At 43.8% G+C, this 15,678-nt stretch overlaps 1 protein-coding gene across 3 annotated transcripts; it reads right to left on the bottom strand.

The window, feature by feature from the left end:
• Positions 1-578: 578 nt before the first annotated feature.
• Slc19a2 (solute carrier family 19 member 2) lies at positions 579-15,601 on the bottom strand. 3 transcript variants are annotated; one of them, XM_031387656.1, is made up of 6 exons: positions 15,174-15,601; positions 6,631-7,233; positions 3,216-3,441; positions 2,034-2,226; positions 1,527-1,668; positions 579-896 (listed from the first exon to the last, which is right to left on the bottom strand). In XM_031387656.1, exons 1-6 carry the CDS (start codon positions 15,375-15,377, stop codon positions 768-770), a joined length of 1,497 nt encoding a protein of 498 aa, XP_031243516.1. In that variant the 5' UTR covers positions 15,378-15,601; the 3' UTR covers positions 579-767. The 3 variants fall into 3 exon arrangements, 2 of the variants coding, with proteins under 2 accessions (XP_031243516.1, XP_031243526.1); XM_031387666.1 differs by having other exon boundaries at positions 6,745-7,233; XR_004123259.1 differs by having other exon boundaries at positions 763-896; positions 1,527-1,661.
• Positions 15,602-15,678: the final 77 nt, after the last annotated feature.

The raw sequence follows: 15,678 nt of genomic DNA, 5'->3' as shown, positions 1-15,678 counted from the left end.
TAAAAGGTTATGCAAATATAAAATGGGCTCCCTGTATCTCTAACCTATAAATGACCTTTTCAGTTGCAATTAAGAGTCCTTCATACAAAAGTATTAAAGACAAGCAAACCTACCTGATTAGCCCTCCTCAGTTATCAGCAGGCTTTAAAACTTGCCTTTCCTAATGAAATGAGCTTCTCTAGGAAGCATATGATTGATGCAAAAATGTACTTCTAAAGAATGTTTCCAAAAACATACAATGGTCCAAATGGGAAGCACTAACATTCATACAATGAATTTTTAAAATAAAATTAGACATAACAATCCTTAGAGGACAGAACGTTGAACCCAAGCAGATATTGCCAGTGAGGAACGGTTTCCATCTGCAGACACACACATGCACACAAGTAACACTGAAACCAGAATGAGGCTGGACGGGGCAAGTGCTGACAGAATGCATCTGTTGGGACTTGTGCCATCCTGTGGCTTCTGAAGCCCTGGTCCCACCAGGCCACAGGCCTGGGTGAGTGACGAATGTGACTAGAACACATCACACTCACATGCTAATCAAGGAAAGAGCAGACGTGCTGCTTGATTACTCGGTTTTCCAAAATCAAGTTTTGTGGAGTTTTTTTTTTTTTTTCATTAGAAAAAGGTCATTCTTAGCTGTTTTGAAGCCATGAAATACACATTCATAAATAGTTATCTGAACCATAAAGAGTTTAAATACATCCGAGCGGTTACTGTGCAGAATCCTTGCTTGGAAGCAGCAGCATTTCGAGAGCATGTTAGGAAGCAGCTGCCTGAGGGCTGGAGCTGGGATCTTCCTGCTTTCTGCATTTCTTTATAATACTGACTATGCCATTAGCCAGGAAAACCACAGAGATGGCTGCAAAGTAACTGGCGTAAATCAGGAACTGCAAGAGAGAGAAGTAGTCATTCATAAAATTATCAAAAGATGGGTTGTATGTAAGCACACACTACCCAGTGACTCCAGGGTGGGTGGTTGTAGGCATGCTGTGAGCATCTGCATTAATGTTTTCTCAATGGGTCATATGTTGAGAACCATAATACTTATCAACCTTAAGTATTTGGTATTTGGGTGAAGAATAGCTTTATAAAAAGGAGGAAGGGGACTTAAAGAGCTTGGAGGTACCCCGAAGCTGGGCATCTCATACAATACTTCAGGTTTATAGATTAAGAATGAGGGGCTGGAGAGATGGCTCTGTAGCTGGAGTATGGCTGTTCTCCAGAGGGCCCTAGTTCAAGCCCCAGCTCCCACATGGTTACCATGAACATCTGTAACTCTAGTTCTAGGGACCAAACATCCCCCAGTGGAGAAGGATCTTTAGGACCTCATCAAAAAGACAATGGTCTCCACATCCTCCACAGAAAAGACCTAAGAACGGGAGGTGGCGGAAGGAAGGGAGGGAGGGACACTTAGGTTGGATCTGTTCAGAATGGTTGAATTTGTTTTCATAAACCATGTTCCACTTCTGCCACCCCGATCAGGTAAACTACCTTCAGTATGGGTGAAGACATCTCACCTGAGTAGTAATACATAAGCCAAGGCCCCTGGCATCTACCACGATCAGAGTGAGCAGAGTCTGCAATGCCAGGGCAATGAAGGTGTTCACACCAAACACAAGGGCGTAGCGCTCCATGCTGAGGTTCGCAGCAATCTGAAAACTTTCAAAAGAAAACCAGTGACTGGAGCACCCCTACTTCCTCCTAAGCTGTTACACGCATTTTTACTTTAAACATGAACATACCCCTTCTCTTTACTGCTAACTCCCTTTCCGAAATATGAAACATGATTTGTTGCTGCATGATATATAAATCTCATGTGAACATAAGAAAACGGTGGGATAAAAATACAAGAGAACAAACAAATCTTCCCTAAATATTTCCTGGAAAAAAAAAGCACCGTACAATACGATGCTTCTGCCCATTTGCCTCCTTTAAATAGTAATTTTAAATTTCTTTGGTTTGTAAAGAAATCCAAGTTTATCTTGCCCATAACTTTTCCTAATATTCTGAGTTAAAATACATACGTTGCTATGGTGATGAGTACCATGTAGATGATTCTGAAGACGACATAGGATGCATAGCACACCCAAATGCTCTCCACAGTGTCCATAACATACACCGCAGCGGCGATCAGGAGGGAACACAGGAATAACATCATTTCTCCCCAAGTTGACCAAGATAGCTTTATATAACCAACTGCGAACACAGCACTCGCACCTGCAAAACAAGAGGATTCTAGTTATTGACTATAGAAATTCAGTTCAGATTATTATGTATTAAGACCTCTCAATGTGTAAATTAGGAAGCTTGAGAATACGGAGTTCCTTGAACCTTAAGCAGAGACATTGTACTTGATGGGATAGCACGTTGTCGCCGAGGTGAGCCTGAATCAGCAGATCAGATCTGGCAAGTAGACAGAAGAAGAGGACACAGGCCCAGGGATACTGCTATGGAAATAAGTATTTGGCCTGAAGCACAGGCTAGAGTCACAGAAGATTACTGCAGCTGATTTGGCAACATGGCTGGGTGAGTCATCTCTGCTTTAGACTAAGCCAAGAAGCAATCTAGTATATGCAAAATGGCTTCTCTTCCCTTGCGTCATGTGATGCCGGTGATGACAGCTACAATAAGGGAGTTTTTTGGGTGCCAGCCACAATTAGTAAGTGCTCAGAGCTGCTATGTAGAACCTTCCAACAACCTTATGAAGTAGGGCAACAAATTAGAAAGGAATAGAACGAGTTTTCAAGAACACAGGCTCTGAAGCCACCATGCCCGAGTAATCTGTACTTCATTAGCTACCACTTATTGATTTTAGGTAAATTATCAACATGTCCAAAGTTTCCAATTGTAAAATGACAACAATAATTGTAACTATCTCATGAATTCTGGAATACAACTAATATACCTACTGTCTACAGAACAGTATTCAGTACATATTAACACTCAAGAGACACATCAGCTACAGTCATAAACTACAGTATGCTGCTACTCAAAAACTCAGTAAACACAGGCAAGTGGGACATGGACAAGAGAAGAAAACCATCTTGAAAATCAGTACGTTCCATTTTGGAGAACAAGTCTGTCGGTCAAAGGCCCCTACCACTTGATTACATCCAAGCTTTCTCCTAGTAAGAAGCCATTCCTTTGGGCTTCTTCAGAACTCAGAGGAGGGAGTGAGCCTGATCCCTGTTGGCTTAACTACTTACCCAGCAAGGTTGAAACGGCCTCCACACCGCCATTGTAGATGTCAGCATTCTGAGAAGGCATCACCTTCTCCCACAATCCCTGTGCGTAGTTCACCACTTGGAAATAGCCGCAGGTGGACAGGGCCCACCACACAGACCAGCAGAGCAGAGGGCGGGAGGAGTAACACATCAAGAAGTCATTCCACAGGACTTTGAACACCCGCAGCCGGTCTGGCTTGGGCTCCTCCTGCATAGCAAACAGAAACAGAGCTGGAACTCCATGCTAGGGTTGCTGCAGACACCATGTAAGCTCAGTTTTCTATCTCAGAGATTTTTTTTTTTCCTTTGTAAAAACCAAGTGCTTATTTTACTCAAGTAAAACGTATACATTTGAAACGAACAAGAGAACAGTTAGCAAGGACAGGAGCCCTGAAGCTACTCTGAGGTTTGGTCCTGGCTTCACTGTTTACATTTACACAACCTTAGGCAAATCATTAACTATCTACAGTAAAATACACACACAAATATAAATATTATGTTTATATCCTCTTGGGTAGACAGGAAAGATTTTTTACAAGCTCACAGATAACATTTACAGCAAAGGACCAATCGGTTCGCTCTCTGCAGTTAGTGGTGACATCAGTACCAACCACTGTGTATGAACTGCCCACATTGTATGCTCATCTGACAGCTTTAATGTTACCCCATTAATAATCAAAATATAGACACACCAATAAGGAAATAAAAGTCTGCCGATTTAATTACTTGCCCTGGAAGTACTAGAAGCAGAGTCTGGAGTCATTTCTTTTTTCTTTAAAACGTTACAGTCGGCTGCTAGGACCAGCACAATTCAATACTACAGGAGAAACATGAACATGCACACTGGGGATGCTTACTCAAAGGAAAACTGCCAGGCTGTAGAGTCCTTTCATGAATGACACGGCACTCTCTATCTCAGAGAGGGGTTAATTTGAAGTTTGTTTTATTTTACTCTGAGACACTTTGTGATGTAGCCTAGGCTATCCCGACCTTGAACTCTTTCAGCCTCAGTTTCCAGTAAGGAATTGCAGGCCTGTGCTACCATACCAGATACAATTTTATTTTTTTTTCGGTGCTAGGAGTTAAGCCTAGCACATAAGTTTCCCACGGAGCCTAACTCTAGCCCTCCTGAAAGGAAAAAAAGAAACCACTGGCTTTGGTGGCTCCTCCCTCAACGTCGGTCCCCTTTGTGCTAAAGTAATAAGCTATCTCTAAAAAGAACTCAATACACGAGGTAAGTCTAAGGCAAGTGGACCATGACTCTGAGTCCTCCTGCTGAAAAGCCAGGATAAACCACCACCCATCTACTCTTAAATTAACATCACAACTGTGATTCAATTTGGTTATACATTTTGCTAGCTTAAAAGGCTTTGCAATCCTCAATGCTAGATCCTGGCTACCCTTCATGCTTTCTGTAGGAAAACAGCAGTCATTATGGTGGCCAAAGCACTGTCCAGCCACCAGGTCTTATCCGCAGAGCCTGCGATGTCAAGGAAACCAGTGGAAGCTAATCTCTCCCACACTACAGCTATCAGTCTGACGATGTAACTCAGTGAGAGCCTTTATGAGGTCACGTGGGAAGTGAGTCTCACATGTGTGTGAGTGTTATCTGTGCAAGTATATATAAGCTACTGATCCTGGATGCCAATCTTATCTCTGTAAGAAGAGGGTGGATGAGATCCAGTCCCTCCAACTGCTCTATGCCCTGTTGGGAGATCACGTCTAGTGAAAAATTTCATATGCTTTAACATACATTTTTGTTGGGGTCTTTTGAGACGTGGCCTCACAATGTAACCCAGGTTGACATGGGAACCTGTCATCTTCCTGCCTCAGCCTTGGAGTGAGATAGGTGACAATAGGTGTCCAAATACTGACATTTTGGTTACTGATAAATAATAAAGTTCACGTTCGTATAGAATAGCTATTGAAACTTTAACTCAACTTGGCAATAAACTATATTTAATAAGCAGTGACTTGAATTTCAAAAGTTAATAAAATAGATAACAGAGTATTGTCCTGTAAAGATCTTGTTTTTGTTACACATATGCATACAAAAATTACACACACATTTGTACGTGGCGGTTGCTATGAAAAAACGTTCTTTCCTATATTTCTTAAGAGTCCGAAACCATAAAACCCCACTGTTCTATAAAAAATGCATAACTATAATTAATGTTGATGTTTAAAGTATGTACTTATATAACTATTGGGTATACTCAGGCTTGCCAAAGCCACTGTAACACACTTGAAACCAAGCAGAGGAGTCCATGTTTTCCCTACCACGTGATATCTAGCAAATGAATAGACCTTTCAACCAATCCTCTGCTGACTCTCTAGTGCCACTTAACAAATTATGCCAGAGTCAACATACTTAATCCCTGGTCATTTTGACCAGGTCATTTTGACCAAAGACGGTGCCCTGAGTAGTCAGAGGTGTGTGCCATGACAGGCGCATCCCTGCCTGTAAAGGAGGACTGAGGCTCTCTGAAACAGGATTTCAACCAGCTCCCTGGGTGAGGCTTTTATAGGCTGGGAAGAAACTACTAGGCTGATTTTAGGTAGAATCAAACTATTCATAGTAGTTCTGCATTTTCATTCAGTCTACAAAATATGTAATTCAGTTTTAGATTCCCTAAGCAAGATGGGAATGTTAATAGGCTTATGGCTAGGCAACATTCCAAGAAAACCCAAACTACTTCAATGTAGCTGGAATGAATCTTGTCCTTGTCTCTCACACCTTATAACCTGACAGGAAAACACACACACATACACACACACACACACACACACACACACACACACACACACACAACTTTCATATTAAAAAAATAAACTGGGGAGCTAACTCATCGTTCTAGTTACAAAGAATGGGAACTGTTCTAAACACTGGACTCCTCTCTTCTAAGAAAGAGCTTTAAAAGCATGTCTTGAATTTGTCTGCTAGCCTCTTTATCATTCACTGCCCTTCTACAACAAAACAACAAAGCAGCATCTGAATAAATAAATAACACGCATCACTTCTAGCCCAGAAAAAGAAAATAATTCTGAATCTTTAAATACTCCGAGCTTCAAGTCAGAAGCTACGAGTAGAATTGCCAACTGAACCATTTTAAACGCTCACTAGCAAACACTTACTGAGTGCTTCCTTTGTATCTACCAAGCAGTAGGGATACTAAAACGGAGACGTGGCCTCAAGACTTTTCTGACATGATGCATAATGCTATGCCAGTGTGACTCTAAGGATTATGCACTCTAGGGGAGAGTAAGTTGATTATACAATATATAAATCAGTTGCATCTTGATGAATGAGTGGCCCGGTGAGATTGGCTGGCCTGTCTGTTTCCCTACCATTAGCCAATGCACAGAACAGCAACCGCAAATTTAAGGCTGAACTCACCGGTTCTTCCACCGGAGGCTCGTCTAAATTTAGAGGGATTTTTGACTCAATGTCCTCCCATCCAGGAAGATGGTTAGATGCTGGGGTATCAGTAACGATGCCACCGTTTTGTACCTTGAGGCCGTTCACTCCATGACAGGAGGAAGGGATGTGGTGAAAGAAGAGGCTCTTCTGCGGCATAGGCAGAAACCAGGCCACAGCAAAAGCCACAGACACGCAGGTGAGGGAGATGACATTCAAGCTGAACAGTGACCAGCCCACCACGGAGACGAGGATCTGCCCTAGGACAGAGCCCACTGTAAAGCCCACCAAGGTGGCACTTCTACAGTAACTCGTGACTTTCTGGTACATGCCCAGGTCGACCACGGTGTAGATGTAGGAGTAGTAGGCAATTTCGGTGGCTGTGGCAATGCCATAGAAGAATTCCAAGAACTGGATGGCCAGCAGTCCTTGGGCGTAGAGCAGCATGAACCATGTAACAATAAGGCTGAGTCCCTGCAGCAGAATGACAGGCTTGTAACGGAGGTAGTCCGTGGCGAGGAACACGGGAAAGAGCAGCAGCAGGTAAGAGTATGTCCACACTGGATAAATTTCATTGAAGACCTGGTAGGGAAAAAAAGAAAAGTTCGTTAATGATCAACAGATGCGATGAGCCATAAAAATGTATTCTTACCAAACAGTCTGTCCTTATCACCCGGAGAAACTCTGGCTGCAGTAAGTTCAGGTAACTTCCGGAATGGCCTTTCCTATCCCCTCGTCAAAGTAAAATCCTTTCCATACATCAAAGGATCTTGCTCTGTGGCCCAGGCTGGACTCAAAAGCACAACGTAGATCAAACTAATCTGGGACTGTGGACCCTGGTGTCTCAGCCTCCCACAGGCGGAGCTTATGGGTATTTTCTATCTCACTCATCCCTCATCCCCAGCACCTTTAAGGTTTCTGAGGTGGATCCAGCGTTCACCTGTATAACCTAAGAGCCAGTATACTGTCTGGAAGACAAAGGACCAATACATGTTTTGATAATTAAATCGCTGTCAAGTCTTACCTCTAAAATTTATTATTGTTATTTCTTTTATGATTTCATACATATGGACAAAGTATTTAGATGATGTCTATTTCTACTCTCCGCCTCCAGCTCTTTATTATTACTTTCTCCTCTTCCCAGACTCCTCCTTTTTCTATAGCCCAGAGTCCAGCTAGGACTGTTTATATGCACACAGCTATGGGCATAGGGTCATCCAGTGAAGCACGGACAGTGTATTACAGGCTACGCCTCTAACAGCGTGTAGTGAGGCCTTGCTGACGTTCAGCTCTGCAGGGCAGAAGAAAGAGTGCATCTGTCTTATGCCTTGATGAGACAGCTCTCCCTCAGCAGCATCTCTGGCCTTCTTACTTACTGGCAATATGACCTAAGGTTTAAGCGTTTGGTGTTTTATTTTTCTTTTCCTAAATTAAAAAAAAAAAAAAAACTTACATACTTGTACATATTTATGAGATACAATGTATCTTGCTTGGTACATGTATACACTGCAATACCCAACTCAGGATATTTAGGTAATTTATTATCTCAAACATTTATTACATCTTTATAAAAGGTACACACGAATCCTTGCTTTAGCTACTTTGATTTATATGACATAAGGTTAACTGGAACTTATTGCTATGTCTTTTTTGAGCACAATTTAAAATTGAGATTCTGTAAACATAATCTTCAATATGCATTTTAAATGAGAAAGATTGCATTTGGAATTTCAGTTCCATTAATTGTGTAATTAAGAGCTGTTCCTTGGGCTGGTGAGATGGCTCAGCGGGTAAGAGCACCGACTGCTCTTCCAAAGGTCCTGAGTTCAAATCCCAGCAACCACATGGTGGCTCACAACCATCTGTAATGAGATCTGACGCCCTCTTCTGGTGCATCTGAAGACAGCTACAGTGTACTTATGTATAATAATAAATAAATCTTTAAAAAAAAAAAAAAGAGCTGTTCCTCAACTTGGAACGGGTAAGTACCAATAAACTTGCTATTAGCTGAACATTAAAAAAAATGTATTTGGGGTTGGAGAGACAGTTCAATGGAGAGACAGTTCAATTTAATGGAAACACGGGGCCCTGAGATTGGATTCCCAGGACTCACAGAGAAAGCTGTTATCGCAGCACTGGGGAGGAAGAGACAGGAAGGTTCCTCGGGCTTGCTGGCAGTTAGCTAACATAGGCGATTTGGTAAGCTGCAGGTTCAGTGAGAGATTCTATATCAGAAAAATGAAGGAGAGTGGCTGAGGAAGACATCCTATGTTTACCTCAGGCCAAACATACACTCCTCATTTCTGAAACCATAAACACCCATCACACACACACACACACACACACACACACACACACACACACACACACACAAAAGTATTTAGTGTACACACCCCAAAAAACTTCACCAATTAGCAGCACAGTATCCTGTAGCATATCTGTTATTTTCCTTCATGAGTGAATGGCTGAAAGGGAGCCCTGACTCACCAACACTGCCCAGCATTACAATAAAATGTCACTGCTAACAGAGGTGAAGGTCGAATCTAGACTGTGCCACGTTCAATGAGAGCTGTGCTAACAGTATCACAAAGTAAAAAAGGTAAGCTGAAGAGCTGTAAGCAGGGGCTATGGATAGGGAAGGCCTTCAGTTCCCCTTCCAATTAATCCTTATCATCAGCACACGAGGACAAAACCTGCACGGGAGGACTGTCTGATGCAAGGACTAACTAACTGCGTAACCAATTCTTACTTCCCCACAGCTCTGAAACCAGCCGACTGAATTAAAAATGGTTCCTAGACTAGACCAACTAGCACCAGCTGGACCGTGAGCCAAATACTCCTAACAGTGACCACTGAAAAGTTCCTTCTTTCACAAGGAGCTCACCACCTCGCAATGCGCTAAGGCTTATGGCAGTCAGCTTAAGGTGTTTCTGTTTTGTTGTTGCTCTGCGGTCTGGTGGTGGTGGTGGTGGTGGGGTGTCCTAGCGATGCAGCTGTGACAACTGGTCTGGAACTTGCTATGTACTCCAGAGGGGCCTCAAAATCTGCATGTTCATAGGAACTGTTGAAGGGATTCCTTGTCAAAGTGTACAAACTGTAACAAGTGAGAAACAAAGCATCTTGTGTCCCCTAGCAAGGAAATCTTGAGACGGTGAGGTGTGTGTGTGTGTGTGTGTGTGTGTGTGTGTGTGTGTGTGTGTGTGCAGGTAGGGGTGGGGGTGGCAAGAAGCCTTCCCTACAGATATTTTCAGTTGTGTTCTAATGAGTAACTCCCAGATACTACCCTCCTTCTGGTCCCTACAGTTTGACTGTCTCCTGTGTGACTCGGCATGTTTCTGTGCCTTACCATGGGTCCTTTACCATGTCTTTCTCTACCACAAACTGTTGGCCAATAAACCTTTCCTTAAAAGGTATTCTTCACTGAAACTATGGTCTAGCTGCACAATGAGCTATTACTGGACCAAACAGAAGAATGAAGCCAGGTCACCTGTAGCAACATGGATAAAAGCGGAAGCCGTATTTTAGGTTAAGTGATCCAGACACAGAAAGACAAATGGGACATGGAAGCCAAAACAAGCCAATATAAATACCAAACAAAGATTACCTCAGGCTTCGAGCACAGTTGAGACAGTCGTTCCACTATGCTCTGGAATGGCTGTACTCAACCACAGCTGGTTAATATATTTTATGAGTTTATGAATAACAGCTCAAGGGCTCCAAATCTAAGGAGACGGTGGAGAGGTGAATACTAGTTGTTCTGACTTGATCCTGAATCCCATATGCATGTGCTGAAGTTGTTACAGTAACAGATAGATACATACAATTACCACGTTACTAAACATTTGAGTTTTGCCCAACTGTTCAGTCTAGTAAAACTTTGTTTAGACATGGAACTTGTAGCAGTAGCTGTCCTTAATTAATTGCCAGTGTTCCATTGCATAAGTCCCATCCTTTATCAACTTAAAGGGTGTGGTGCATGCCTGTAGATTGAGGCAGGTGGACCATTAAGTAGTTCAAGGCCAGTTTGGTAACAGGAAGGCCTTGTTTCATAATAAATAAATGAATAAATAAATAAATAAGCAACCAACCCACCCTCATGAGGTTAATGCTACACTAACACAAACCTACAATTTGGATAATGAAGATGAGGGAAAGTAATACTACCATGACTACCATATCAACTAAGTAGGACAAGGGCTGGGGCAGGTGGAACACGGGAGACCAGATGGGCTATCTTCAACTCCCTCTAGTTAAGTGATCTATGTTTACTCCTACAAGGAACATTAAACAAGAAAAACAAAAACAGAAACCTCGGCTCCCACTATCAAAAAACCATAGCAGTACATCTCCCACAAACCATGCTGTGAACTTTACCTCAGTTATTTCCAAACAGTCCTAAGAAGTAAGTGCTCTACCATCTCTATTTTATACGAAGGAAACTTGATGTTAGCGAAGGCTGGATTATACAGTTAGGGTTGGCAGAGAAATGATCCGAACCAGACAGTCTCAACCCAGTACACCCAAACATCTACTCTCTTCAATTACTAAACTGTTATTGATTCCGAATGCCCTAAGTTTCCTTCTGCTGCTTGCAGAAGTTTTCCCATCTCTGTGGAGGTACCATGACAGGGACTCCTCAAAGACTGGAGAAGTAGGCCTTAAAGAACATTCTTTTAAAACATTTCTGGTAGAGAAGTCTTAACACCAGAAAATCTTCCTTTAATAGATATTTTGGCTCTTGAAGAACAACTTCTCATAGGCAAAAATATACAAATGGCATACCCTTATTAACTTTCCATTAGCTAGCTTCTCATCTCAGGTAAAAATCTACCATGTGATCAAAGGGAATTGATTTGTTCTATTCAAAGTGCCTTTCACAACTTTGGGCAGAACTTGTTTGTGTGCATTTTCTTCTGGGAGATATGACACAGGAAAGTAAATTGTTCAGTTTTAAACCAATCACATTTTGATTGAAGAAAACCAGGTCAATAGTTCTGTTACCCTACTTGATGAACACGTATTTACATAACACTACTTAACCTGTATAGAGATTCAAAAAAAGGATGAATGAGCCTTTAGTTCCAGGAGTTCTGAGCCAAAAAAGAAGTATGCACAAACACAGATTTAAAAATGGAAACTGACATGGTGGGCCCAGAAAGATAAGGAAGATATGAAAACAACACACACACACACACACACACAGAAGGCAGGCAGACACATACAAAGGCACACACACACACACACACACACACACACACACACAGAAGGCAGGCAGACACATACAAAGGCACACACACACAAAGAAAGATTATCTCAAGCAGGATCATACATTTGAGTATTGGACCATACATACACGAGCTGGTGAATATGCTAGACTTAGGATTGGCATATGAGTGAAGCCTGGATATACTAAAAGGACGAAAGGAATCTTCAAGGCTCAGAGTCTCAAGCAGAATGTGTGGAATGGTTTTACACGTCAAAGAAAAGCGGTAAACATCAAAACCACATGCTACCAAGAAAAGATAAAAATCACTTTTCAGAGATAAAGAATTCTATTGGCTACGGCAATAAACACTTGTAATCCCAGACAGGCTGTGGCAGGAAGATCACAAGTTTAGGAATACTCTGGGCAACTTTATAAGAACATCTCTAAAAAATGGTCAACAGGACTAGAGATGGCTCAGTGGTTAGAAGCATCAACTACTCTTCCAGAGCTCTGGGGTTCAGTACTCAGCACCTATGTCAGTTGGTTCATATCCACCCATAACTCCAGCTACAGGGGTTCTGACAGCCTCTTCTGGCCTTCACGGGCTCCCCTACACACATGGGAAACACACAGCCATGCACATAAACACAAGATTAAAAAATAGAAGTCTGGGAGTGTAGCTTAGCAGTATAGCACTGTTACAGGATGCAGAAGGAGCCCTGGATTCAGATCCTAGCATAATAAGTCAACAACTTTTATTAATGTTAGGCTTTTAATGATTGGGGCATAGTCCAATTAGAACCTGCCTCAATCTTTTAAAGTGGTACAATTCTCTTTTTATTTATTTATTAATTATATGTTAGTACACTGTAGCTGTCTTCAGACCCTCCAGAGGAAGGCATTTGATCTCATTATGGATGGTTGTGAGCCACCATGTGGTTGCTGGGATTTGAACTAAGGACCTTTGGAAGAGCAGTCGGTACTCTTACCCACTGAGCCATCTCTCCAGCCCCAAAGTGGTACAGTTCTATAAGATAACCTGTAGAACGGAAATGGAGAGAGGAAATCCTGCCCTTGGGTCTTAGGCACTCAGCACTATTTAAGATGACCCAGGTTGGCACTTCTGATGTCAAGGGGAAAATACAAACTTCACTATAAATGTCACTGATGATAACCCGGATTTACTTTGCTTAAAAATCATGCAATGTGGAGATGGCTCAGCAGTTAGGAGCACTGACTGCTCTTCCAAAGGTCCTGAGTTCAAATCCCAGCAACCACATGGTGGCTCACAACCATCCATATCGAGATCTAATGCCCTCTTCTGGGGTGTCTGAAGACAGCTACAAAGTACTTACATATAATAAATGTATAAATCTTTAAAGACAAAATCATGCAAAATGTTTTATTTAACTGTCATTCATAAAGGACAACAGTGGTTCTATATCAGCTACTAGGTTTTTGTTTTTGTTTTGTTTTTAAGTGTAGGATTCTCAACCTGGAAAGAAGGGCTACACTAGCATTTTAGCAAAGACTCCAAGATCCCACATCCCAGATCACTAGATTCCTCTTTAAATCCCCTTGCCTCCACTACTTGGCACTACGAGAAGCATCCTTGTGTTGTCGTACAAGGCCCAGTGCCCTGCTATACTCCTATACCCCCTATACGTAAGGCCCGCTGAGAAGGTAGGGCATGCCATAGTGCAGCGCACAGCAGTTCTCGATCCAGATCCCCCACAGAACATATCAACTTTCAAGCATCAACGCCAAGAGCGCGTTTCTCCTCGAATGCTTCTGCCAGGCCAGTACATACACTGTGCAGATCACACAGAGCAGTTTGCACGTACGCTCAAGCTGCTCACAAGCTGAGTCATGTCTGCCTCAGTGTCTATCCCTCAGGGTTGGTAGTTGTTCTGGGTCTCCAAAATCCCACTTCCTTATAGCCACATAGTCATTTTCTTCTTGGAAAAAAATCATTCTGATCAGAAGTCCTTCTTTTTTACCAAGTACCAAACTACATATGGATGATGAATAACTGCGAAATGATTCACAAGACCAGGAGGTATGATGTAACATTCAGGCACAAGCAGGCTGTACTTGCTAAATGTCAAAGGATCCGGGATTCCCCACTGACTCTCAATTCTTTCCCAGGTGACCTTGGATAAAGGCACAGGACGGCAGCAAGCCGTGGACTCTGAGTAACTATATCCTGCCAGTCTGAAATGAGTCTGGTAGTATCGCCTCTTGCTCTGACATGATATGCTGAGTATTGAGTTATTTGCTCCTCAAAAGAGATGACTGGCAACGTCAGGAACGTTTAAATGGGAGGAGCATTCTATAGCCACTTGGGCAGGGAAGCAGCGTGCAAAAGAAGGAAAAGGGGTATAGGAAAAAAGTGACAATGTCCAGCGTCCTCTCAGCTGACAGTAGGCAAAAGACATCGGACCTGAGCTTTCACCCTCTTTGGTACTCAAGGAAAGGGTCCCGGAGCAGCACTGGTGTAATTTCTCAATCGACATACCCCTCTGAAAAAAGCCAAGTGCTTTAATCAGAGGAGTTAGGCACACTTCTGAAGTATACTATGCACTTCTGAGGTGCTATGCGTACAAGTTTTATCTTGAGTAAATGACTGCGCAGGAGTTCTTGGTCATGGACCATGTACATTACAGCCCTCAAAAACTCCACCTGTACAGAAAGGACAAAAACCTGTCGGTGAAGCAACAATTCGCAATACGAGAAAGGCTAAGTGCCAATTATATGACACCGTCTGTTTTCATTACAGAGACGGACTTCAGAGGGAGCAGGTTATCTTTGGACACAATCTCACCTAATCAAGCACGCCAGATTCGGATGGCGTACTCCTCCTGTCCTGTATTGTCCTTATGTGATAGAACGTTTCTATCTTGTCAGGGGTAAACAAAGTCAAGGAGAGGAAAGAAAGGGGGACCCTCTCACAAAAACAGTGCCAACTAACATCCATCCATCCATCCATCCACTCATATGTATATATTCTACTGAAAGTAGAGTTTATTGTTTTGTTTAGCCACTCACTGTCCCTAGTCCCCAGCAGCTCCCGCAGGACTTGTCCGGGCAGAACCGGGTTATGCCACCACACAGCACAGTCCACGTAGGGCCTGAAACAAACAAGCAAGTGGGCTGCGGCCCATCTTGCTTAGTTTCGCACGGAACGTGCCAAAAACGCGAAGAGTTAAGGCCACTTTTCCAAGCGAGCAGAAATCCGATCAGATTTCTGCGTAGCCCGCTCCGGGGCTCCGCCGCAAAGGCCCTCCATAAACACCTGCCGCGCTCCGCCTCCTACCTGTCTCTCGGTCAAGTTCTTGTCGGGCCCCAGCAGGTAGGGCGTGAGGAAGGGCTCCGACGGCCGGAGGTTAGCGAAGAAGCCGTAGGCGCAGAGCAACGCGGTCGGCAGGAACCAGCACTCACGAGGGACGCGGGCCGTACGCAGAAGCATCCTGGCCGCCGCCGCCGCCGCTCGTCGGGACACCCGGGCCGGCACGTCCATCCTGGGCGCGAGGGGCTGGACGCCGACACGGCCCCCTCCTCCTGCTCGGCCAACGGGAGGACGCCCGAGCCGCGGCCCCGCGCGGGCACCTGTAAGCGTGCGCGACGCCGCCTCGCGCCAGGGTCAAGGTGCTGGGAGTCCCCGCCGCCGGCAGCCGCAGCTCGCCCGCCGAACGCCCTTCCCCCTAGGCCCGCCTCCTGGTCTGGCGGGCCACCCCGCTTGGCCCCGCCCAACGCCCCGCCCACCCGCCGCGGACGCTCACAAGCCACGCCTCCGGGAACCGCCCCCCTCGCCAATGCCT

Source organism: Mastomys coucha, unplaced genomic scaffold (genome assembly GCF_008632895.1).
Source record: "Mastomys coucha isolate ucsf_1 unplaced genomic scaffold, UCSF_Mcou_1 pScaffold1, whole genome shotgun sequence".
Lineage (NCBI taxonomy): Eukaryota > Metazoa > Chordata > Mammalia > Rodentia > Muridae > Mastomys > Mastomys coucha.
The sequence above is the reverse complement of the archived record's forward strand: the minus strand, read 5'-3'. Positions and strand labels throughout refer to the sequence as shown.

Excerpts from the sequence above, each read along its gene's own strand:
- Slc19a2 (XM_031387656.1), bottom strand. The coding sequence starts at position 15,377 with ATGGACGTGCCGGCCCGGGTGTCCCGACGAGCGGCGGCGGCGGCGGCC. Across the intron at positions 7,234-15,173 it reads AGAACTTGACCGAGAGACAG|GTCTTCAATGAAATTTATCC; the intron begins GTAGGAGGCGGA and ends TTTCCCTACCAG. Across the intron at positions 897-1,526 it reads GCTTATGTATTACTACTCAG|TTCCTGATTTACGCCAGTTA; the intron begins GTGAGATGTCTT and ends TCTCTCTTGCAG.